Source organism: Balaenoptera ricei, chromosome 10 (assembly GCF_028023285.1).
Source record: "Balaenoptera ricei isolate mBalRic1 chromosome 10, mBalRic1.hap2, whole genome shotgun sequence".
Lineage (NCBI taxonomy): Eukaryota > Metazoa > Chordata > Mammalia > Artiodactyla > Balaenopteridae > Balaenoptera > Balaenoptera ricei.
The window spans coordinates 610,339-637,876 of NC_082648.1; the positions used below are offsets into that span (position 1 = coordinate 610,339).

General features: G+C 44.1%; 1 protein-coding gene across 2 annotated transcripts in view; it reads right to left on the minus strand.

The window, feature by feature from the left end:
* LOC132372869 (chromatin remodeling regulator CECR2) overlaps window positions 1–27,266 on the minus strand; it is a 152,498-nt gene extending 125,232 nt beyond the window's left edge. For both annotated transcript variants that reach the window (XM_059935005.1, XM_059935004.1), the window contains exon 1: window positions 27,122–27,266. In XM_059935005.1, coding sequence (XP_059790988.1) covers window positions 27,122–27,247 — 126 coding nt within the window. In that variant the 5' untranslated portion in view covers window positions 27,248–27,266. The remainder of the gene's footprint in view (window positions 1–27,121) is intronic.
* Window positions 27,267–27,538: the final 272 nt, after the last annotated feature.

Consider the following 27,538-nt stretch of genomic DNA (forward strand, 5'->3'; position numbering starts at 1 on the left):
ACTGAGCCCACATGCCACAACTACTGAAGCCCGCACACCTAGAGCCCATGCTCAGCAACAAGAGAAGCCACCGCAATGAGAAGTCTGCGCACCGCAACGAAGAGTAGCCCCTGCTCGCCACAACTAGAGAAAGCCCACACACAGCAACAAAGACCCAACACAGCCAAAAATAAATAAATAATTTATTTTTTAAAAAAAGAAAATAGACAAACTAATTTTTAAAATGAGCAAAAGATCCTAATGGAAATTTCATCAAAGATATGTGAATCACTAATAAACACATGAAAAGGTACTGATCATCATTAGCATTAGGGAGATACAAATCAAAACCACACAGAAGTACCACTCCACACCCACTAGAATGTCATAATGTACAGACAATAATGAGTACTAACAATGATGGGAGAAACTGGAACTGGTGCAGCCACTTTGGTAAGTAAATTTGGCAGTTTATTAAAAAGTTAAACACAACTCCAATCCCACTCCTGGATATCCACCCAAAAGAAAAGAAAATACATGTCCACACAAACACCCATGAGCAAATACACAAAGCTATTATTCATACCAGCCAAACAGTGGAAACAATCCAAATGTCTACCATCTCATGAAAGGATCAACAAAAAGGAGGAGTACATCCATGCAATGGAATACTATTCGGTCAGAAAGTATTCAAGGGACTTCCCTGGTGGTCGGTCCAGTGGTTAAGACTCGGCGCTTCCACTGCAGGGAGCTCAGGTTCAATGCCTGGTCAGGGAACTAAGATCACGCATGCCGTGCGGCCAAAAATAAAAGTATTCAAAACAGAAAGAATGAGGACATATCTAAAAGACACAGGCTAACCTGAAAGAACTCCCAAAGGCCAAGGCTAGAACAATTTGAGCAACAAAACTCACGGAATAAGATGAGTATCCAGAGTCTCCAGCTGACAGTAAGAGACTGAGGAGACAGGATAACTAAGTGTAATGTGGCATGCAGGATTGAAACCTGAAACAAAGACACACGGGGGAAACTGCAGAAACCGAACAACGTCTGAGTTTAGTTAGCAGTACTGCACCAAAGTTAATATCTTAGTTTTGACAAGTGTACCATGGTTGTGTAAGATTAAATATTAGGAAAGCTGGGTAAAGGGTATTCAGCAGGAGTCAACAAACTAACGCCCACGGGCCAAATCCAACCTGCCATCTGCTTTTATAAAGTTTTACTGGGGGAGTTCCCTGGTGGTCCAGTGGTTAGGACTCAGCGCTTTCACTGCCAGGGCCCGAGTTCAATCCCTGGTCCAATCCCTGGTGGTGGACCTAAGATCCCGCGAGCTGCGTGGCACGCCCCCCCGAAAAAGGTTTCATTAGAACACAGCCATGCCCATTCATTTACTCATAATCCGTCTATGGCTACTTCTGCCTTACACTGGCAGAACTGAGCAGTTCCAAGAAAGACCACCTGTCCACAAAGCTTAAAATATTTACTAGCCGGCCCTTTACAGGAAAAGTTTGCTGACCCTGATACACATGAACTCTCTGTACTGTCACAATAACTTCTGTGTAAATCTAAAATGATTCTAGGGACTTCCCGGGTGGTGCAGTGGGTAAGAATCCGCCTGCCAATGCAGGGGACACAGGTTCGATCCCCGGCGCGGGAAGATCCCACATGCCTCGGAACTAAACCCGCCTGCCTAGAGCCCATGCTCCGCAACAAGAGAAGCCACCACAATGAGAAGCCCGTGCACCGCAACGAAGAGTAGCCCCTGCTCACCGCAACTAGAAAGCCCACGTGCAGCAACAAGGACCCAACGCAGCCAAAAATAAAATAAATAAATAAATTCTTTAAAAATAAATAAATATATATATATATTTTTCAGTTAAGTGTTCACCTACCATATTATCCAGCCATTCTACTTCTAGGTATTCACCCAAGAGAAATGAAAATTTATGTCTAAGGAATGGTACACAAATGTTCGTTAACAGGTGAACTAGATAAACAAATCACGGTAAACCCATAAAGGGGGAAAGTATTCGGTAATAAAAAGACATGAACTGGGGCTTCCCTGGTGGCGCAGTGGTTGAGAATCTGCCTGCCAATGCAGGGAACACGGGTTCGAGCCCTGGTCTGGGAAGATCCCACATGCCGCGGAGCGACTGGGCCCGTGAGCCACAATTACTGAGCCTGCGCGTCTGGAGCCCGTGCTCCGCAACAAGAGAGGCCGCGATAGTGAGAGGCCCGCACACTGCGATGAAGAGTGGCCCCCACTTGCCGCAACTAGAGAAAGCCCTCGCACAGAAACGAAGACCCAACACAGCCATAAATAAATAAATAAATAAATAAATAAATAAATAAATAAATAAATAAATAAATAAATAAATAAAATTTAAAAAAAAAAGACATGAACTACTTCATATGCCACAACGTGGATGAATCTCAAGCTAATTATGCTGAGTTGACTAAGCACATCGTCCCCTCTCCCAAAGAGTACATACTGTGTGATGGCATTTCTACCAAATTCTGGGGAAATGCAAACTAATGTAGGTGACAGAAAGCAGATCTGGTGCTACCTGGGAAAGGAGGGTGGGGAAGGACGGGAGGAGGTAAGGATCACAAAGGGGCACAGGAAACTCCTGGGGGCCATGGACACCTGGTGATGACATACAAGTCTATACATACATCCAAACTTATCAAGCTCTACACATACGCAGTTTATTGTGCGTCAATTACACATCAAAAGAGCTGTTTTTCAAAATTAATTAAATTGATAAAATATTCTTCTGGTCCTCCAATATCAAGCAGTGCTATGGAGAAACAGACTAATCCACCATCAAAACCTCTTCAGCTGCCAATTTCCACCATCTACCCCTCCCTTCCCCCAGAATATTTTTTCTTTGGAGTAGAGGAGGGTTCTGAATCATAGCCACACTTGTTCTATAAGTCTATCCTGCAAGGACAAGGCTCTCCTGGGGTCCTGCCAACCACCTCTACAAAGACAGATGAGATTACAATTACCCAGATATGCAGCCAGCTACTTAGAGAACAACCAACCTCCATCCCCCTTCAGAACAACCTCTCCCCTCTCTCTAGCGTTCCCCGGCTTGCTGGCTTGCCTTACGCTCCTAAACCTGGGAGAAAAGCAGATGGCAGCCAGCACAGGAGTCAGAACGCAGCCCCTCTTTAAAACAAGCATTTCAAAATGAAGTGACCTGCAAGAAGTAGGACATTTCAAAGGGCCTCCTAGGGGATAGGAAAGAAGAAGCGTTGGGAGGTGGTGGTCTCTGGCTACCTTAACCTTAACTGAATAGCACCATTCAGTTACCTTCCACCTCCCCATCCACCGAAAACACCCGCTTCCACCTACTCCAGCACATCTCTGTGGCTGCCTGTCACTGAGCTCTCCACTTCCCACATACCTTTCTCTGCTTTCTATAATACAAACCCCTTTTCCTCAGTCACTCAACCTGAGTTTGGCATAAAAATTGAGGGCAATCCTAAAGATTACACTGCAACTACACTCAAGGGGAAAAGATCTAGATTTTTCAACTTCAAAGAAGTTAATACATTTTTAGGAAAAATGTGTAAATCAAACACAAATAAAACATCATCTGGCACTTCCCTGGTGGCACAGTGGTGAAGAATCCGCCTGCCAATGCAGGGGACACGGGTTCGAGCCCTGGTCCGGGAAGATCCCACATGCCGCAGAGCAGCTAAGCCCATGCGCCACAACTACTGAGCCTGCGCTCTAGAGCCTGCACACCGCAACTACTGAGCCCACACTCCGCAACTACTGAAACCCACACGCTCTAGGGCCCGCGTGCTGCAACTACTGAGCCCAGGTGCTGCAACTACTGAAGCTCATATGCCTAGAGCCCGTGCTCCACAACAAAGAGTAGTCCCCGCTCACTGCAACTAGAGAAAGTCCGCACACAGCAACAAAGACCCAACACAGCCAAAAATAAATAAAATTTTTTTAAAAAGTGGCTCGCCTACATTTAGAAATAAATAAAACGTTATCTAATACCTAAGCACACTAAAATGTGTTTATTCTAGACATCATCCCTGTAGGTACAAAGAAGCAGTGGACACTGTCAGTGCCCTCAGGAAGTTTAAAGGAAAATGAGAAAGCGCAGACAAATGTGGAAGCCAAATCTGACTTCTAGATTTTTTTTTAAAGAATAATACTGTTTTAGAACTTAATATAAAATATATCCAAATATACTATGTTAACTTGAGAATTACAATAAGCTGAATAACGAAAAAGTAATTACCACATGAGCATCAACATGCCAGCATTAAATTTAAAGACATGCTTAAAGAACGTATCTCTTGAATCTTAAGATTTCTGGACAAAATTCAGAAAGGATGAAATTATACTAAAATATATTTACTTTAGTAAAATCCACCATTTCCATTCATGGTATACTCATTCCTCAGTGTACTTCTGCTGACCCTCCTACCCAGATCACCACTTACCTCTCACACCATCCAAACCCTAAGCATTCTGCAGAAGTATCTTCCCAGTAGAAGACCCAGAACATAGAACCATAAAATGTTAGAGCTGAAAGACAACTTGCCTCACCTAAAGATGAAAAAACTGAGGTCCAGAGAATGAAAGAGACCTGCCAAAGTCCCAAAGCTAAAACTTGGAGCGAGGGACAGGGCCCAACCTGGTGGTCCACCGCCTGAGCCTTCTACTACACCACCTAACAAGGCTTCCTTGTTTTCTACCCCTGCTGGGTTAGACCAGCTCACATCTCTGAGCCCAAAGCTTCTCATGCTTTGAGGGGCACAGGAACCACCTGGCAACTTTATCTAAATTCAGAGTCTGACACAGTAAACAGAGGGTGAGGCCTCAGATGCTGCATGTCTGACAAGCTTCCGAGCGGTGCTGCTGCTGCCGGTCTGAGTATCACAGACGGAAGAGAAAGGCCTCACAGCATTTGATTCGATCCTATCCAATTCAGGCTTATTACTTACTGTACAATTTATGACTCCCAAATCTACAGTAAATCTCCCTAAGCCTCAGTCTCCTCATAAAAATATTGTTTTGTAAGGACCAGATGACATAATTCATATGTTAATTTATAATTCTTGGCACTTACTGAATTTTTGGTGAATAATAATAGCTAATTTGAGTACAACTTTTAAGTTGGCACTATTCAGGTATCTGACTTGTTTTAAGGCACTTAATTCCCACATGAATTCAATGAGTAGGTACTATTATTCCCATTTTTGAAGATGAGAAAACTGGGTGTGAGAGCAGTCAATGTCAATGTGCAATGTCACACAGGTACGGAGCATGGCAACAGGAAACAAACCCAAGCTGGTTCCACAACCTGTTTCTTAACCACCTCACTCTCCATAAACGTTAACTGTTATTTTCCTCCTGATCTCCAAATCCCCGTTCACAATTTCTACCACACATCTCTACTTCAAGGTCGCATGTAAGCCCAACCTCTGCGTGCCCCACGCTTACTACCTTCACCCCAGACCCAATCCTCATCTCAATTAAGAGTAACAACATGCAGGCAGTCCCCAAGCCAGAATCCTAGAACTCACAGAAGACAGGAGATGCTTCCCCTGTCAGACCCTGCACTCCCCTCCTCATAGCACAGTTCTGACATGCCCCACATTATCCTGATGTAAAACTCATAGATAATAAAGCCTTCCTACATCCATCATTTTTAGGAATGTGACTGTTCTGAACCAAGAGAAGGTTATACTGTTTTGTTTGGAACATTGCTGAGAGTTTTTCACCATTTCAGAACATCCTATATTGTATCTTACTCATCACTGGTCATATATAACATAACTGATATATTACCTCAACTGTAGTCAAGAAGAGACACAAAATGAAATATGTCATAAAATACATTTCAAAATGTAAATGCTTAAGCATGGATTCACTACAAGACACAGTAGTCAGTCACTTGTTAAAACAGAACCCAAAGGTAAGAACGCAGACCAACACACGGCTGTAGTGTAAGCAATTCAACTATGACCGATGATGAGTAAAATATGATATAGGATGTCCTGAAATGGTGAAAAACTCTCAGCAATGTTCCAAACAAAACACTATAAGCTTCTCTTGGTTCAGAACAGCCACATTCCAGGACTTCCCTGGTGGTCCAGTGGGTAAGACTCCATGCTCCCAATGCCGGGGGCCCGGGTTCATCCCTGGTCAGGGAACAAGATCCTGCATGCCGTAGCTAAGAGTCCATATGCCGCAACTAAAAAAAGGATACCGCATGACGCAACGAAGATCCAGCGTAGCCAAAATCAATAAATAAATACTTAAAAAAAAAAAAAAAAGAACGGTCGCATTCCTAAAAATTTTGATATATGTTAAAACACTGCAAAAATTATCTTGTGTTTACATATAAAACGGAAGTTTGGATTTAGATTCCAATTTTTTTCTTCACCTACGTGAAAGCTCTTAAGCTGGGGGTGAAGTCCTCATTGTGGGGATGTCCTGAGCCCTGTATGACATCTAGCACGCCGCCCCCATCCACAAAATGCCAGTACTGCCTTCAGATCTCTGGGACCAAAAATGCCTCCACAAATTCCCGGAACACTCCCTGGGAATGACATGGCACCGTGGGTGGGACTGGGACCACTGTGCTAGACACTCAGCCATTGTCCAACCGTCTCCAACCCTCATATGCAGCCTCATTCGATCTGGAGTTCAGGTCCCGTCAGCTCTCACCTAGGCCACTGCCACAGCCTGGTAATTTGTCTTTCTGGTTCCGATCTGCTCATTCTATACTGAGAGAGAACTGAACTTTTTACTCTCCATTCAACCAACAAATATTTACTGCACACAGATTATATATGCCAGACCTGCTCTAAACACTAAATCACATCATTCTCCCCTGCTCAAACTATAATAGTTCATCACCTACGGCAATTTTCAAACAGTGCTCCATTTTTATGTTTTATATATTGAGTTCCTGCATAAGATTTCCTTTTAACGAAGTGATTCACGGCTTTAAAAGTTTGAAAACCCCAACCTTCAGGATAAAACCAAATAATCTTCCTATCTAACCATCGCCTTAGCACTAACCTAGCCTCACCTCCTGCACCCCCATCCACCTTGCAAAGATGGTCCTACAATACCCATATTCCCTTCCCTCTCTGGCACACTGTCTCTCTTCCATGCTCCCACACAGGCTGTCACCCCTGCCAAATGACCCTCTCTCTCTACCTACCCCCCTGCTGACTCTGCAGCCAGCCTTCCAGGCTCTGGGGAAGCTGTGAAACCTTCCCAATTCCCCTCGACAGGCTCAGCTATTAATTTGGTTTTTTTTTTAAGCTACTAGCTTCTGCTATATTGCGCACACTTCCATTTTAACAAACATCTTATTGTACTACAACAGTCTGTTTGAACACCTATCTCTATAATATCTCCAACTAGCTCTTCAATTTTGTGGGCAGTGACTACATCTTTTGCCTCACTTTCTGGTACCTGTCAGGGTACAGAGCTATCCTCTCAAGGGTAACTTGATTAAGTGATGTTAGTAGGTTTCTCTTCTTCTCAATCAAAAAGATAAATTTCCTTACCCAAGTGATCAAAATAAGTATCACTAACAGTAAACAACTTGAAACTATGCAGCTTCTGATGTGAAACAGTATGTACCCCACAACACATATGAAGTAGTCTCAACAAAAATGTTTAACTTGAATCTAATCTTGAGTTAACAGAAAAATCCAAAACACAGAATATTCTATAAGACAACTGACCGAGACTCTTCAATGGGTACGAAAAGCAAAAAGTCAAGGGACTACTCTAGATGAAAAGAAATTAAATCATATCCAGGTGCAAAGCATGAAACCTTGACCAAAACCAAACCAACGATGAAGGATATTTTTGTGATGGGGGCAGGGTAAGGGTCTGAATATTAGATTAGATAATGTTATGCAATATTATTAAGTAATATTATGAAGCAGTTTTTAATTTTCCTTAGAACTATTAATAGTATTGTGGTTGTATAGAACATTCTTATTTTTATACTATTCTTAGGCAACGTATGCTTAAGTATTTAAGACTGAAATGTCATGACATATGCATGACAAAAAAGTGAATACTTTGTGTTTATATACAGTGTGTATATACACATACAGAGAGAGAGAGGGAAAGAGAAAAGAGAAACAAATGTGGAAAATGATAACTGTTGAATCTAAATGAACACTATTCGGGTGTTAATTGTACCATTCTTTCAAATTTTCTGTAGGTCTGAAATCTTTCAAGATTAAAAATTAAAAAATAAATTCACATAATCAAGTGATTTGTCTACGCAACATCAAAATAATGGACTTACTGATTCCTCTTCTCCACTGAACAGACTTTTTGATGTAATTCAAGAACATTCTAATGTTAACAGCTTCAGATGAAGTGTTTAATCTACACACTGAAAACACCACAGCCAGGGACTTCCCTGGTGGTCCAGTGGCTAAGACTCCTTGCTCCCAATGCAGGGAGCCTGGGTTCGATCCCTGGTCAGGGAACTAGATCCTGCACGCCACAACGAACACCCAGCACAGCCAAATAAATAATATTAAAAAAACAAACAAAAAAAAGCACAGCCACACAATGAGGTACAGGCTCCAAACCTCGAACTCTCCGAGGCTGCAAGACCTCTGCTTCTAGCTCCTGCTTCTCTTTCATGTCCTGGTTCTGTGTAACTGCTCACGTGGACAGTCATTCAGAAGAACTAGTGCTGCCATTAACTAGCCAGTGCTGCCATTAACTAGCCAAGTAACCTTGGGTGAGCTACTTAGTCCACATTTTTGGGTGTGCATCACTCACTTGAGGCATGACCACCAAAGTACCTTCTGGCTCTGAGACCTTGAACCCAGTCTTACTTTCTTAACTGACATTTTCATAATTAACAGATTCATATGCAGTTCTAAGAAATAATACAGAGAAACTTGTGCACTTTGCTCACTTTCCTCCAGCACTAACATTCTCCACAACTACAGCATTACCACCAGGGTAGGGTAGTGACATCAATACCATCCACTGATCTTTTTCCGATTTCTCCAGTTTTACTTGTACTAATCTGCATATGAGTGCGCATTCACAACTTTTTATCCCATTAATCATTAAGTACTTGAGGAATCGACTGTAAAATAAGCAAACTGATTGTTTCTGCTTTGTAAATGATCTTGTACCAACTATTTCAATAATCTCTTTATTGTCATCATCAAATTCCTTCCTTCAGAGGAAAAGCTAACACACACAGTGCCAACGCTTCTGCAGCACCTCTGCAGCCCACTTCTGAGGAAAATCCCCCTTCAACAACCTAGAAGGAAGATTTGTCTTTTCCAACACAGAATGATTCTCTATGCTCCAGAATTAAGCTGGAAAAAGAAATCAGAACTTTACTTCTAAGGATTAGTCCTCTAGACTGCCCCAGACAAAACAGTTCCATGCAAATAGAAAAATACCACTTACTTCTTAGAAATTAAATGAAGAGCAATAAAAATACTTCTCATACACTATCAACAAAACATGTGAAAATCAACTATAAAACCTCTAGAAGAAAACACAGAAGAAATTCTTGGTGATCTTAGGTTAGGCTACGATTTCTTAAATATGATGCCAAAAGCATGACCCAAAAAAGAAAAACTGGATAAGTTGGACTTCTCAAAGTTAAAATGTTCTGCCATTCAAGAGACACTGTTGAGGGATTCCCTGGTGGCCTAGTGGTTAGGATTCCGGGCCTTCACAGCTGTGGCCCAGGTTTAATCCCTGGTCAGGGAACTGAGATCCCACAAGCCACAAGGTGCGGCCAAAAAAAAAAAAAAAAAAAAAAAAAAAAAAAGAGCGAGACACACTGTTAAAAAAGACAAGCCCTAGAATAGGAGAAAATATTTTCCCAGTGTGTATCTTATAAAGAACTTCTATTGCAAATAAATGAAAAACTCTCAAAACTCAATATTAAGAAAACAACCCAATTTTTCAAATGGGCAAAAGATTTTAAAAGATACTTCTCCAAAGTATATGGATGGCAAATAAGCTCATGGAAAAACACTCAGTACAATTAGTTATGAGATAAATGTAAATTCAAAACACAATGAGATAGCAGTACACACCTATTAGAACAGCTTTCAAAACAACACTGACGGTAACCAACACTGGATGCGGAGGAACTGAGAGGCTCACACACTGCTGGGGGGGAACACCAGAAACTGCCAAACTGTTCTCCAAAGTGAACCGCCCATTTACCAGGACTCAACAATCCTACTCCTAGGTATTCAGGCTAACAGCTGTGTGTGAATGCTTAGGCAACTTTATGTGTGATCGCCTGAACTAGAAACAGCTCAAACGTTCTTCTACTGGTGAATGGATAAACAAACTGGTTTGCCCCAACACTGGAATATTATTGGGCAATGAAAGGAACGAAGCGCTGACACATGCCACAACAGGGACTAGCCTCAAAAGCACTCTGCCAAGTAAAAGAACCAAACTCAAAGGGCTACATACTGTACGATTCCACTTATACGACAGCGTAAATGACTGCCTAGGGCTAGAGGAAATGGTCAATTACCAAGTGGCATAAGGAAGATTTCTTGCGGGATGACGCTGTGCTATACCTTGATTGGGGTAGTGGTTATACAACTGTAAAAAGCCACAGAAATGTACACCAAACATGGGGGTGTTCATATATATAAATTATACATCAATTAAAATAGTTTAAAAGGAAATTTGTTTGGAAAACAATTTGGCAGGTTCTTATAAAGTTAAATATACACTTACATACGACCCAGCAATTCACAGCTAGGTATTTACTCAAGAGAACTGAGAACAAATATCCACACAAAGACTTGTGATATATGTATATGTGAATATACTCGGCACTTATATTCATAGTTGCCAAACCTGGAAACAACCCAAATGTCCATCAATAGGAGAACAACAGGAAATTGGATAAACTGCAGTACAGCCATACAATGGAATCCTATTTAGCAGTTAAAAAATTAACCACTGAGACACACAACTATATGGATGCATCTTAAAATCATGTTGACTGAAAGAAGCCAGATACAAAGGAACACAGACCGTAAGATTATTTATGTGAAATTCTAGAAATGGCCAACTAATCTATAGTCACAGAAAGCAGATCAGTGATAGACAATCTGAGACCAAAGTGGGAGTCAACTGCCAAGGGACACAAAGAAAATCTGGCGGGGACAGAAAGGTTCCTGACCAGGGATGGAACCCGAACGCACACCCTCGGCAGTGAAAGCACAGAGTCCTAACCACTGGACCACCAGAGAACTCCCCCAAAAGGTTTTTTTTTTTTAATAGATTTATTTATTTTCGGCTGCGTTGGGTCTTCGTTGCTGCATGCGGGCTTTCTCTAGTTGCTGCGAGCTGGGACTACTCTTTGTTGCGGTGCACGGGCTTCTCATTGCAGTGACTTCTCTTGCTGCGGAGCACGGGCTCCAGGCACGTGGGCTTCAGTAGTTGTGGCGCACAGGCTTCAGTAGTTGTGGCTCGAGGGCTCTAGAGCGCAGGCTCAGTAGTTGTGACGTACAGGCTTAGTTGCTCCGCGGCATGTGGGATCTTCCCGGACCAGGGCTTGAACCCGTGTCCCCTGCATTGGCAGGCCGATTCTTAACCACTGCGCCACCAGGGAAACCCCCCCCCAAATGTTCTATATCTTGATTGGAGTAGTGGTTGTTACTAGGGTGCATGCATTGGTCAAAACTCAACACATTTTAAAAAGGTGTAACTTTACTGTATTTAAATTACAGTTAATAAAATTGATTTTAAAACAAAATGTTAATGAACAATCTGAAAATGAAAACAATTCCACTCACAAATAGCATCAAAAAGAAAATATTTCAGAATACATTTAACAAAAGAAGCACAAAAAGTTACACTCAGAAAATTATAAAACATTGTTCAAAGAAATTAAAAATGGGAAAACACCCCATGTTCATGGATTAGAAGACTTATTGTTAAAATGGCAATACCCCCTACACTGATCAACAGATTCAACCAAATCCGTATCAGAATCCCAGCTGCTATCTTCGCAGAAATTGACAAACCGATTCTAAAGGTACCTGGTGTAGCCAAAACAATCCTGAAAAAGAACAGAGGAGGACCCACACTCCTTAATTTTAGCACTCACTACAAAGCATCATTAATCAAGACAGTGTTAGTACTCGCACAAGGACAGACATACAGATCAGTGAAACAGAATTCAGGGTCTAGAAATAAACCTATATATATATATCCATGGCCAACTGATGTTTGACAAGGGTGCCAAGACACTTTGATGGGGAAAGAACAGTCTTTTCAACAAATGGTGCTGGGGCAGCTGGACGGCCACCTGAGACAGAATGAAGTTCAACCCTTACCTCACGTCATAAGCAAAAATTAATGCAAAGTGGATCAAAGACCAAAATACTATAAAACTATACTACATATTATAAAACTCTCAGAAGAAAACATGGGGTATAATCTTCATGATCTTGGATTTAGCAAAGGATTCTTAGATATGACACCAAAAGCATGAGCAACAAAAGAAAAAATAGATCAATTTAAAGTTTTTGTTCTTCAGGGAATTCCCTGGCGGTCCAGTGGTTAGGACTCGGCTCTTTCACTGCTATGGCCTGGGTTCAACCCCTGGTTGGGGAACCAAGATCCTGCAAGCCACGTGGTGCGCCAAAAAGAAAAATTGAAAAAATTATGGGAAAAAAAAAAAAAACTTTGTTCTTCAAAGGACACCATCAAGAAAGTAAAGACGACCCACAGAATGGGAGAAAATATTTGCAAATCATATATCTGATAAGGAACTTATATGTAGGATATATAAAGAACTCTTATAACTCCATAATATGCAGACAGCCCAATTTTAAGATGGGCAAAGAATCTGAATATATATTTCTCCAAGAAAGATACATAAATGGCCAATAAGCAAATGAAAAGACTCTCAACATCATTAGTCATCAGGGAAATGCACATCAAGACCACATCGAGATACTACTTCACACTAACCCGATGGCTAGACTCAAGGAGTCAGATAACAAGAATGTGGAGAAACTGGAACCCTCATATACTGCTGGTAGGAACAGAAAATGGTACAGCCTCTTTGGTAAACAGGCAGTTTCTCAAATGATCAAACACAGTTACCATATGACCCAGCAACTCCAGTCCTGGGTATATACCCAAGAGAACTGAAAACGTGTCCACACACAAAAAAAGTACACCAATGTTCATAGCAGCACTGTTCATAAAGCCAAAGGTGGAAACAACCTAAATATCCACCAACAGGTAAATATAGTACAATATATCCATACAATGGGATGTTATTATTCAGCTATGAAAAGGAATGAAGTACTGATCTACAACATGGATGAGCCTTGAAAAAATGATGCTGAGTGAAAAAAGCCAGTCACAGAAGACCACATACTGTATGATCCCATTCATTATGAAAACTGAGAAGAGGGTATCTATAGAAACAAAGTAAATTAGTGGTTGCCCGTGGCTGGGGAGGGAGATGGGAAATAGAGGTGGTAACAGCAAAGAGTATGGGTTCTTTTTGAGGTACTGAAAATGTTCCAAAATTGACTGTGGTAATGGCTGTACCCATCTATGAATACACTAAAACCAAAATTATACTCTTTAAGTGGGTGAATTGTATGGAATATGAATTATGTCTCTATAAAGCTATTAAAAACCTGTACTCAGCAATCACTTTAATCCACGTAAGCATGTGACTGATTTTCTTTCTACAATTTTATTGCCTTTTGACTTCAAAATAAGTAAATGAGTAATCTCACAAACATATCTTTATTATTTAATTCCTTTCTTCCAAATGATTCTGTTAAAACATTATCATAATTCAAAATTTAAAATGAGGACTTCCTAGTGATCCAGTGGTTAAGACTCCACGCTTCCACTGCAGGGGGCACAGTTTGAGCCCTGGTAGGAGAAGATCCCACATGTCTCGCAAAAAAAAAAAAAAAAAAAAACCTAAAAGGAGAAAAAAAACTTAATAATAGTTACCAGGTGTAGAAATCTGTGTGCGCCAGGCCCTCCTATGCCTCAGCTCATTTGAATCTCAGCATAACCCTATGGAATAAGCCAGAAACTTGCCAACGAAGAAGCTGAGGCTCAGTGAGGTAGCTTGTCCACACCTTAAGCACAGCCTGGACTGGAGCCAGTATTATTCCAATAAACTCTCTTTTTTCCTTATTATTTCACCTAATATACTTGCAGCTTGAAATTTAAATCATTTTTACCAATTTTTCATTACTAGGATAAATGGGTTGGCTTCAACCTGCTTAAAAACTATCCCTCTGGGACTTCCCTGGTGGTGCAGTGGTTAAGAATCTGCCTGCTAATGCAGGGGACATGGGTTCGAACCCTGGTCTGGGAAGATCCCACATGCCACAGAGCAACTAAGCCCGTGCGCCACAACTACTGAGCATGCACTCTAGCGCCCATTAGCCACAACTACTGAGGCTGCGTGCCACAACTACTGAAGCCCGTGTGCCTAGAGCCCATGCTCGGCAACAAGAGAAGCCACCGCAATGAGAAGCCCGCGCGCTGCAACGAAGAGTAGCCCCGGCTCGCCACAACTAGAAAAAGCCCGCGCGCAGCAACGAAGACCCAATGCAGCCAAAAATAAATTAATTAATTAAAAATAAGTAAATAAATAAAAATTAAAAAGAAAAGAAAACATAAAGCTAATGTGGTAAAATGTTACCAACCGGTGAATCTAAAGTAAAGGTATGCAGGGCTCACCTATATTTGTCTTCAAACTTCACTGTACGTTTGAAACTTCTCAAAGAATAAAGAAAAAATAAGATCTGAAGCTTTAAAAAATTATTTCACTTTGTGAAAATTACTATATCAAATGCTTATCCACTTAGATGAAATTTCCAAGAAATTTATAAAATTATACGCTTATCAGACACCAGAAACAGTTTTGAATCAAACACTTAAAATCTGTGAATGAAAACTATGAATGCCAACTTATAAATGTAAAAAGAATGATGTAATTTGAAAATAACTATTTGGCAACTACGATGTACTGATTGACTCAGGCAAAGAACCATGCAAGGATTAAAATGGGTAAAATTTTGATGAGAAACAGGATGTTTACATAGCCTCTCCCCACCAAGTATGTATTAATTATAAGGGAAAAACAGTAACTTCACCGAGGAGAGAGCTGACAGACACCACCTCAAACCAAGCAATGAAAGTTAATAATAACCATCACCATGGGACCAAGTGACATCACGTGACTCCTGATATGATGCCCTAAGGACACACCACTTCTTTAGTACACCTGCCAAAACACAGGACCTGAATCTCATCATGAGAGTGCATACAACAAACCCAAATTGAGGGACAGTCCCAATTCCAAAAGGTCAAGGTTATGAAAGACAAAAACTGAAAAACCACTCTAGGCTAACGGAGCTGAAAGCGGCCCAATAGTTAAATGCAACACATGATCCTAGATTGAAAACCCTAGCCAGCAAAATAATTTCTAAAATAATACTGTATTTAAAATCATAAAAATATATAAATTATACATTAATATTTTTGGGTCAGTTGACAATATGATATACTATTATCTAGAAATTTTATTCAGTATTAATTCCCTGATTTTGATAATTGCACTATGGTTATATAAGAAAATGTCTGTGTTTTTAAGGCATAAAAACACAGAAATGTTTAGGAGTAAGGGGTATCATGTCTGCAACTTACTGTCAGGGAACAGCCTGGTGGTTCCCAGAAGCAGGGGTGGGTGTAATGGGTAAAGGGGGTAAACAGGCACAAACCTCCATTTATAAAATAAGTAAGTCCTGGGGATGTAATGTACAGCATGGTGACTATGGTTAATAACATTGTACTGTACATGCAAAAGTTGCTGAGAGTAGATCTTAAAAAGTTCTCATCACAAGAAAAGAAATTTGTAGCTATGTGCAGTGTGGGATGTTAACTAGACTTGCTGTGGTGATCAGTTCTTAACATATGCAAATATGGAATCATTATACTGTTCACCTGAAAGTAATGTTGTATGTCAATTGTATCTCAATTTTAAAAAAGGATAGATGGATGCATGAGAAACACCAAGCAGTGCCTGGAGTACCCACAGTGGGCACCAAATTCATGTTAGCTTTTGTTATGAAATGCAAGATAAAAATTGACTATGAAGAAAATTCAAGACTTAAGACTTCAAATATAGAGGGTAACAGGAGAAGTCTAATGAACAAAAACACTAATCCTATCTTGGGAAGAAAAAAATCTTTCTGTTCATGGCTGTTACGACAGTAAACAACTAAAAATAACCTCAATGCTCCACTGAGGATTGGTTAAATAAATCAGAGCATGAGTGCTCCACAGCTATTAAAGTCATAACGTATGCTATGAAAGGGCATTCTGTGTCATGTAATATTGTTAACTGAATAAAACAGGATTCAGAAGTCTATGTAAAAGTATGAGCCTACGTTTATAAAATATTTAATACATGCACATGGAGAAAAGTGAGGGGGCAAGGAGTACAGAGTCCCTCAGATGCTTGGGGGTTCCTGCAGGATGGACACCAATGAGCTGGGGCTGGAGCCTTCCTATTAATTCCCCTAATGCTGGGTCTCTCTCGAGTTTCTGCTCCTTCACATGCAAGAATTTGGTTTGCATCGTGGCTTCTCACTGGGACCTTTTAACTGCTTTTCCACACTAACTTGATAACCCTCGTATTTCCTAGGTTACAATCCCAAGAATGGGAATTTGATTGATCCAGTTCATCTTTTCTTGCAAGATGTGTCAGATTACCAGCCAGGATATAGACTTACTTCAGCCGGGAGGAGGGAAAAGGGGCAAAGGGCAGGTAGAGCAGCCAGATAACCTCCAAAAATTTTTGTAGAGCTAGGTGGCAGATAAGAGAAACAAATAAACAGAAGAACTACTCCTCTCTGTTGAGCTGTCACTTCCCCAGGCGTGGGAAACTGTGATTAGAAAGAACGTATCACATTGATACCTATCTTATTTGTATATAAATTCCCATTACGGAAGAATCAGAGTCCCATTAAGTAGTAGTCTTACAAATCATTAAATACTTAACAGAGAGAAACTAAAAACTGAAGAATTCCAAAACAATCAATAGATAAGCAAAAGTAAATCTAAAATTCTAATGATAAAAGGGGTACACTTTTGCGCCCAGATTTTCATTTTCATTTTCCTATATAGGAAGCTAAAACAAGGAGCAACTGGCAATCCTAGGGGTGGGGTCACTACCACCCCACTCCCAACAATCAGAAGGGGATAGAAGAGTGAAGAGGACTGCTAGTATAAGACGGGGGCAGAATTTGGAAACAAGCTGACTCTTCTTTAAAAAGCAGGAGATAGGTTGTCCTACAGTTGACCTCTTCAGTACAGCGCTAAAACATTAACCTAGGAGGAACTGGGGTTTCTTTTTATAATATTACATATTACTTGTGAAAACGTTTTTCTAAAAAGTTCATTCTTGGGCTTCCCTGGTGGCACAGTGGTTAAGAATCCGCCTGCCAATGCAGGAGACACGGGTTCGAGCCCTATTCTGGGAAGATCACACAGGCCACGGACCAACTAAGCCCGTGTGGCACAACTACTGAGCCAGCGCTCTTGAGCCCGCGAGCCACAACCACTGTGCCCGTGAGCCACAACTACTGTGCCCGTGAGCCACAACTACTGAAGCCCGCGCTCCTAGAGCCCATGCTCTGCAACAACAGAAGCCACCGCAATGAGAAGCTTGCACACCACAATGAAGAGTAGCCACCGCTCACCGCAACCAGAGAAAAGCCCGCGTGCGGCAACGAAGACCCAACACAGCCAAAATAAATAAAATAAATAAAATAAAATAATTTTTTTTTAAAAAGTTCATTCTTTTCCACCATTCTCTTAAGCCTCCTATAGAGCTCTTTTCCTCTCTCATTCCAGGAGAATGTAGTTTTAGCCTTTCCCTCTTCCTCTTCCCAACAGCCTTCTCTGAAGTCATCTCCAGCCTCTTCAAATTGCCAACTCAACGTACAATTGATTTTCAGTTGTAATTTTCCTGTACTTCCCTGCATCACTCAGCAATGCAGACCTTGGAGCTATGCAAACCATCCTGTAACCACTCGCAGACCACTGCCTGAGCGCTTAAGGACACTGTCACTGAGCAGCATACCTGCCAGGATCCTCCAGACCACGTGTTATAGGACAGTCCACAGTGTTTTTTAAGTCACTGTGAGTACAGCATTCCATTACTTGCAGCCAAAAACATCCTTACCAGATACCACCCTCTTTATGCACCCAACACCGTCAGTCACCTAGTCCCACTATTCAAAGCCAGTGACGAAGGTCCTTTCCTGTTACCGCTACCTGCAGCACTTCACAACCACTCCACTCCTAGAGTTAGGCCCAGTTACCAATACCAGACTTAATCTAAAACATTTAGTACCCAAGATATTCTTAAGTCTAAAACTTTGTTGTCATTCTTATCTAAAACTTCACTGCCTGAATAAAAAAGATTAACGTGAGTGGGCCTGGCATTCCAGGCTTGCTGCAGCGTCCCACCTCCTGTCTCTCAACCTCATTTTTCACTAGCCCTCCAAATGAGAGAACTCTGATCGCACCGCGCTTACTCACTGTGACCCCCCTCCCAGCCCTGCCTTCCGCAAGAAGCACGTCACTCATGAGCCCTGTGGCCTCTGAGCTCCTGCAGCCATCGCTGCCGCCCAGCCATTCACCCTTTCCTCCCTCACAACATACTCTAATTCATTCCCCAGGGCAGCAGCAGAAGAGCCACCTGGTCCCATACCTCTGCAATTATTCTGGGGCCGTTAATGTTAATAAAGATGACAATGACAGAAAGGAGACTGGGATTTTAGATTCTCCTTTTGTTTGTAATTCCACTATCACTTTGAAGACTTCCGTAGTACAGAAATCCAAGTAGAGTTATAGATAATGAAGAGGGCTCCATCACCAAAAGTGATGAAACTCTAGTGGTATAAGGACACAGGTATCCTCGACATTGTTTCTGAGAGACACATTTTCCATTATGTTGTTAAAGCAGGCACCCAGCCTCCCTTACTGGATGTTGGGGGTTGGGAGGGGAATGTTCTAACAATGTGTGGGATACTAACCCAAATCATATACCAGCCTAAGAGTGAAAAAAAAATTAAATCCCTTAATTATGGCACAAGTGAAATTGCTCTAAGTCACCTTTCCCCTATATAACAGTGTCTCCTAAGCAAAGAACTCCAGGACACCGATTATAAAAATTGTCTCCCACACCTAAAAGACTCCGCAAACACAACCTTCCAGGGAAACAGAAGAAACACAATGGGAATGGGGGTGAGAAAAGATCTGCTAAATAAATAGGTCTGCTAATTTAACACATTTTCTGTCAAGCAAATCACTGTCCTCAGTGCACTGTTGCTGAAACAATGACGACTCAGGGAGGGGTGTTCATGAAAAGCACCTGGCCTGGAGAAAACACTCTCCACTCCAGCCGACCAATCACAGCACTCTCAGCTGTAAGAACTTACTCCATTCTCGGCAATTATTAACGGGAGTTGATTTGAAGGTTCAGCATTAAAAACATGAAGAGTTTAGAGTAACCGTGGCTCCATCACTGCCTCTGTTTTCACTTACGTGGGGGGTCATGGGGGGCACAGAAGGAGGCACAGTCTGTGGTGACACCATTCACACGTTCAGTCCAGGGGCCACACTCATGCAGCCAAGCCACCCGCGGAAAGCCGTAGCGGCTGGGCGGGGGGCCAAAGTTGAAGTGACCATGACAGTGTGAGACGTACCAGAACACGACCATGTGCCTGGACCAGCCAAACGCCCATCTTCCAGTCCACGCGAGATCAGGGCACGAAACCTTTCGTATGTTTCTACATAAGCCGCACCCCGTTTCCCACGGGAGTGTGGATAAGCTGCGTCACCGAGTCACTGCCGGGCGAGGTGGCGGAGGGGCCAGACCCCACACCGCCGGCCGCGGGGACTCCTGGGCGCCCGCGAGCCCGCAGCGTGTCCCGCACACGGCTCGGGCCGCCACCACGCAACCTTCGCTCCCGACCAAAGCGAAGCCGCGTATGCACCCACGACGCGCGCGCGCGGTGCCGCACGAGCGGAGACCCCACGGGAAGGCGCGCGCCCCGCGGAACAATTAAACACCCCTTACAGCCTGAGGGGCTGCGTCCCGGCAGGCGGGGTCGCGCGCACGCACACACGCTAGCCCCCCTCCCCCTGCCGTCTCCGGTCCCGGGAGGCCCGAGGGAGGTCCCCCCTTCGTCCCTCAGGAGTCGCAGCGCCCTCTCCGCAGCACCTCCCCCCCCAACCTATCCTCTTCCCCTAAACGACTCCAAGAAAAGAATTAACAAAGCGTCTGTTTCCCAGATTTCTGACGTGCAGTTGCTGATGACGGCACACCAAGCACAACTAACTCCCTTCAACCCGACACACAAAAACATCACAGGCTCGCACACAGGCTCGGACTCCCTGTGGGGAGGGGCCCCCGCCCGCCTCAGGGCCCGGGGTTCTTCGTGTGACCGAGGAGGGCGGACTCTGGGAGGCGCCACGTCCTTAGCTGCACGCGGCCCCGCCACTCACGCGGCTGTAGTCCGGCCCCGAATGTCATAGTGCGAGGTTGGGAGAATCCTGAGCTTGGTACCACCATCCAACTACTCCTGTCTCGATCTAAGAACTACGAGAAAAAACCTTCCCGAGTTTTCCGGTATAAACTAGTATTTGTTAGAGGCTCCTATAGAGAAGACATGATGAAAGGATGCAAGAAAGAGTCCAATGAAACAGGAAAATACGGGGAAGGGGAGAACAGGTATCTGGAAACTTTCACTGTCAAATGAGAGGCGAGCCCCAGGCCAGAACCTTCAACCAGTCTCCATTCAAAGTTCTAAGTGTGAATGCTGTTCAATTTAAGTGAACAAACGGAAGCGAACGGAAAAGAACACAATTCAAGACCTTCATCCTCCAGAGTTCCTCATAATCTCAAAATACAAAATCTTAGTTTGAGGACCTCGAAGACAGTGAAAACATCAATTAAGCTACCCTCAAAGTAACGCATATGCAGACAAGATCTCCACAGAAAAACAAATTCATATAATCCACAAACACATCAAGTATGGATTCGCAGCTTTGGTACAAAATTAATTTGTAAGACACGGACCCCAACACAGCTCATAACTTTGGTCCTAACCAGGAAGGTCGGTGGCTTTCTGGATCAGTTACCTGTGCCCTGCGAGCTGAGAAACATCCGAAGGGAATCAGAGCACGTTGGACAGAGGAAAAACCTAGGAATCACCTAGTCCACAATTGCCTTTTTATAGATTGGGGCATCTGAAACCAAGTGATCTGCCTAAGATCACAGCTTCAGTTAATGACAGAGGTGGCCCACAGTCCAGGTTTTTGGCTCTCTCTGCTTGATCCCTTTTGAAAGTATTTTCAATCCCATCAACTAGATCTAAGACCATCTAGTCAGAAGCTGTGCCCTCTGTCCCCCTGGGCTCTGTCCACACCCACTTTTTACCTAAACCACCCTGCACGCTGGCGGTCTTCCAGCACTCTGCCAGAGCCCCTCATTCCTACCCCCAGCCCAACACACCGCGAGAGTCCAGCAGTCGGCCTCTCCTGATCAAAGGGCAGACAGGCAGTTGTACCAAATGCTGCCATGCTGCCAGGTCGTATTTTAGGCTTCCCTCTGTGTTCCAGAAAATCAAGCAAGACCAAACTGAACTTCCGTGGTAGAGCAAGCCAGGTGCTAACATGGGCTGTCCTTCAGAGATGAGAGGTTATTACCCTTTCTACAACTGGAGAAGCTCCCAGTTTGAAGCTTTGAAGCTTCACGTGCAGGCAAGTGAAGATGAAGAAGAGGACTTCCTCTTCAAGACACTGGTCTAAGCAGAAAAGGATCCAGTGTTCACTTCGGGTTGAGTGACACTCTCACGGAGCAGTCCCCTTTTGTGGGTTTCAAGATCTGCCCCTCTGGAATTCCCATCCTGTTCTTGGCCTTCCCTCCTCAGAGAAGGAGCACACCCTGAGTCTTAGAAGACATTTATCATCTGGTATTTTCCATTCAATAGGTTACTCTGACAAACTACTAATTTTTCTTTTTCTTTTTTGGCAGTGCCAAGCGGCATGCGGGATCTTAGTTCCCTGACCAGGGATCGAACCTGCACCCCTGCAGTGGAAGCGTGGAGTCTTAACCACTGGACCGCCAGGGAAGTCCCACAAACTACTAGTTTTTAAATAATCTTAAATCCCCTATTTCCTTCAGTCCTGCTCAAATGCCATCCTTCTCAATGAGGCCACCCACACCTAATCACCCTATTTTAAATTCCAACAACCTACCCCCTCAACTTGGCTCTCTCTATGCCAATTTGTTTATTATCTGTCTCCTTCCACTAAAGAGGGCAGATATTTTTTTGTTATGTTCACATCTGTACCTCCAGCACCTAATACACTGCATCTAGCACATAATGGATGCTCAATAATTATTTGCTGAAAGAAACAAATGAAATCATGAACTTGTCCCTCTGTATTCAGCAGAAGTTTTGGTTTTTCTTTTAATTATTTTATTTATTTATTTTTGGCTGCGTTGGGTCTTCCTTCCTGTGCACGGGCTTCCTCCAGTTGCAGAGAGCTGGGGCTACTCTTCATTGCGGTGTGCAGGCTTCTCATTGCGGTGACTTATCTTGTTGCCGAGCAGGGGCTCTAGGCACGCGGGCTTCAATAGTTGTGGCTCGGGGACTCTAGAGCGCAGGCTCAGTAGCTGTGACACATGGGCTTAGCTGCTCCGCGGCATGTGGGATCTTCCCGGACCAGGGCTCGAACCCGCGTCCCCTGCATTGGCAGGTGGATTCCTAACCACTGCGCCAGCAGGGACACCCCGGCAGAAGTTTTAAAAAGGATCTTCTGTACCCCACGTTATTAAGAACCAAAGAAGTGTACATTTGCACTGTGGAATCTTGGCCATCACTTCTATGTCTAGCCCTTCATTTTATAGATGGTGAAAATTAAAGTAGAAGCAGTGCGATGTAGCAGCAGTAGCAAAGAATTTGGTACCAAAGAACCTGAGATCCAGGTGAGAGTCTGTGCAAGAAACTTAGCCTAACCTTCCAATTTCCTCATCTGCAAAATTAGGATAATTCCCACCTCCCAGTGATGGTTAAGGATGGCTATGAATAAAATAACATTTGGAAAACGTACAAAGTACTATACAAGTGTCCTTTTTCATTAGGCTATTTGACCTGCTGAAGGTCACAGAGGTAGGTAGGGGCAAAGCTAGTAATAAGAATTCAAGTTTCCTAACTCCTGGTCCAGGGCATCTTGTGTTGTGAAACTAGCCTTCTGGTTCCCCTATTCAAGGCCAACTTAAATCTTTCATCTAGTTTAAGGCCTTTTAGCCTTTGTATGGTTGGGATCTCTTTCAAAGTTTGATGAAAGTGACAAAGTACACATATGTACACCAACACAAAATCTCCTATAACCCATCCTTAGGCCCCAGGCTCAGAGACCACTGATAGGCCTCATGTACTAATAAGTTACTCTCAGCAAGTTTTATCACTTACTTTCATGTTTAATAATTCATACCTAGAGCTCTTGATTCAAGAGGCTGGATCCAAGGAAACACCAACAGGAATCTGAATTAAAGACACTGCCCCCAGATCATCATGCTGATGAGGTGAGGGACTTAACCCACACACAACCACAACCAGGAAGGCAAAGGATTCTGTACTCAAAGCAGGAAGCTCAAGAAAAAAAAGTAGACGGGACCATCAGATTATTTTCATCATGCCGCTACTATATGAACCACACACAATTCTACATGACCATTTTCAAATAACCACCTGGAGGCCCCATGGTTTCTTCTCTAGAGAAAATATGCCCAAAATGTTTATGATGGGATTTCCCCCTGCAACCCTACACCCACCATGATTAACTCCAGACCAGATTACTGAAGATGGTTTATCGTCCCTTACCTTACTCTGGTTAAGTAAGACACGCTATTCACTGTATAAAGATCACTTGGCTAGTGGAAAAAAAATTAGTACTAAATCTTTTTTTTCCCCCTAATAAATTTACTTATTTATTTATTTTTGGCTGCACTGGGTCTTCGTTGCTGCGCGCGGGCTTTCTCTGGTTGTGGCGAGCGGGGGCTACTCTTTGTTGCGGTGCGCGGGCTTCTCATTGCGGTGGCTTCTCTTGCTGTGGAGCACGGGCTCTAGGCACGTGGCCTTCAGTAGTTGCGGCACGCAGGCTCAGTAGTTGTGGCTCACGGGCTCAGGAACGCAGGCTCAGTAGTGGTGGCGTCCTGGCTTAGTCGCTCCGCGGCGTGTGGGATCTCCCCGGCCCAGGGCTCGAACCCATGTCCCCTGCATTGGCAGGCGGATTCTTAACCACTACACCACCAGGGAAGTCCCAGTACTAAATCTTTCGGGAGATCAATTCACCATTCTTCATTCTCGAATCAGGACAAAACGTAACCAGCCTAACCCACTACAATGTTAAAACAATTATAGAACACTTGATATAAATGAAGTGGTTCTGAATTTGATAATCTTCTGAGGCAAAGAAGGTGTGCCATGAGCTTCTTTGGTAATCCATCCAGTTAAGCAGCTAGTTATAGATATTTCATAATACCAACTACTGAATTCAGTATCATTCATCTACTGTTGTCCAGCTACACCTCAATCTCCTCATCTGAAAAATTAAAACACCACTTAATCCAGGGCACAAATACATGTGTGAGCATGTTTGGGAATTTCTAAATATGTTAACAGCTAACAGCTTTTATCCCTGAGTGGTGGGATACAATGTTAACAGTTAACAGCTTTTATCTCTGAGTGGCGGGATTATGGGTGATTTAATTCTCTTACCTATAATGATTCTCAAGTCTTATATAATGATTATGCATTGTTTTTAAAATCAGAAATTTTGAACTTAAAGTGTATCTACACATTCGCAGATTTTTGGTCTGATGATTACAGGACCCGTATTTGGGGGGCAGCAACATACAAGTCCCTAAACATATCCCAAAAAACAAGAATCTGGTATATTGACTCTTCTAAAGAAATCCTGTACATTCAAGGCCAATTAACAGAGTAAAAAGGTTTTCTTACATGCAAAAATAAAAATATCCATGCTTTGGGGACCAGTTCTCTAAGTGGGAGGTCTTGACCTCTTGCAGAATTGCAGCATGAATGCTCCCAGCCCTTCAGCTATCTAAGAGATTGCCTTGCTTTAGATAAATAGAAGCCAAGTCCTTGAAGATTCTGCTTCCTAAATTTTCTATAAATCCATGGGTTTAGCTTGGTGGTCAAGGGTAAGATGAGTTCTTTCCCACAGCTGAAAAGTGGTTTCCTAAAAAAGCTGATACCCAGCTTCTACCACTTGGTATTATTCATCATTTCTATCTTTTAAAGTTGCAGTAAATTAAGATTTTATAGGGCCTTTGCAGCTGTCCAACTGAGTAGTATTGTTTCTTGTTTGTTTGTTTTTAAAAAGGCTCTTCCAGTGCATCATAAACTCTAACCAAGGGATTGTTTTTCAAACTTGCAGGACAGACTATTAGATTAAAAAAAAAAATCACTTAAGCAAAATAAAAATAAATTTATTTACTTATACTTAGAGAATCAAAATTGATCATGTTCTCACTGAGTTCTGCACTCAACGGAGTCAAATTTGCTAGAAGCCTAAAAATTACTTTAAAATTTTTAATTTCTGACAATTACTGAAAACTTTGTTATTAAACTTTGCATTCATCAAAACACATGTGAAAAGGATTACACAAGGACTGCAGAGGTAAAAGTCACTATCCTTAGGTATCCATCTAGGGAACAACATCTCCAAATTATAAACAGATACGGATAATTACCAAAATACGTACACGTTGGATTCCAAATATTCATTCGTGTTGTATACACTTCAAATAGCACACATTTTAACTACAACCACCACCAAAAAAGTGTCACTTCCAAGAAATACTGGGCTCCGAAGAGAACACAAGCATCTCAAGTGGCCCTGATTATTCACCTGTAACAACGATTTTTCATTTCTGTTATACACACAGATTGGACCTCTCAGATCAGGTTACACTGCCTTTAGGAATTCAAGCTGCTAATACTTAGAAACCACAGGTTCATTACTTAGAACATAAAACGTTATTTATAGATTACTCGACTTCTGTAACAACTTCGGGCAAGATTACTTCTATTTTTCCGTCAGCAAAATCGGAATACATGGATTTTTGCAAGATGAAATTTTTCCACAGTATTTTTAGACTGGGTTCTTAAACTCTAAACCCGTAATTCAGCAGCACCTCAGTCCTATTACGTTTCAGGGAGAAAATGGGGCAGGGGCAAGTTTAGCGGCACCACCACGGCATTGTCACCACAACACCTCCCACCGCAGCCACCATTTTGAGCAGCAGAATTAAAGTGCTGAGGATTTTCACCAACTAAAAGGAAACACGGGGTCCTCGGGACGGCTGGGGCACAAGTCCTGACGCTCGGCATTCCCTAATCTGTCGTTTCTCCTCCTCAGTCGGCGGGAGCCATCGTCCCGCTCACGTTTTTAGAAAAAGCCGTGCTCGTCCGAGTCACGTCCCAACTTTGAAAACGGCGTGCGGCGCCGGGCCCCCCGCACCCGGAGGCCGCCGCATTGTTGCCGCCCGCCCGCGCGCACCCTCCGCCGCCGGGCGCGCCTCCCTCGAGCGGCGGACCCACCGCCCCGCTCGCCCGCCCGGCCGCGCCGGTGCCGCACCTTTGTCCGGGGCCGCGGCACCGGCCGGCCGCGCGCGCTCGACCCCAGGCGGCCGGGGGAGGGGTCGGGGCGCCGGCCAGGGGCGCCCGCCCGCTGCCCGGCCCCACAAAGCCCGCCGTCCGCTCCCCCGGCCGCCCGGCCCCGCGCCGCGCTCGCAGGGACGCCGCCGGGAGTAACGGCCCAACTTTCCCCGCCGCCCGGTCCCCTCAGCCCGGACCCCGACCCCCGCCCTCCCGGGCCGCCCTGGGGCGCTCCCCGCCCTCAGCCCCCCACTCAGCCCCTCAGACTCAGCCCCTCAGAGGTCCCCGCGCGCCCCCGCCGCCCCGAAGCCCACCCGGGTTCTGACCCCCGACCCCGGCCCGGCCCGCGCACCTCAATCTCGAAGTCCGGCAGGCGGAACGCCGTGCGGAAGAGCGAGCAGAAGTGCGCGATGGCCGGCACTTCCCACCACGAGCGCAGCTCGCCCAGCCCGGCCGCGCCGCCCTCCTCGGGGCGCATCTCCGGCCGCGCCGCCGCCTCCGCGCCCGCCGCCCGCCCGCTCCCGGCGCCGCTCCGGCCGAGCTACCGAGGCGGCTGCCCCGGGCCCATCGCGCGGCGGCCCGGCCGCCCAGCCCGCACAATGTCGCCGCGGCCCGCGGGGAACAGATGGGCCGGGGGCGGCCGGGGGCGGGCGGGGGCGGGGCTTCGGCACAACAACAACCCCGCCCCCGCCCCCGCCCGCCGCCCGCGGGCCGCGCACGGGCGGGGGAGGGGCGCCCGAGGGCCGGGAGGAGGGGCCGCGGGCGAGCA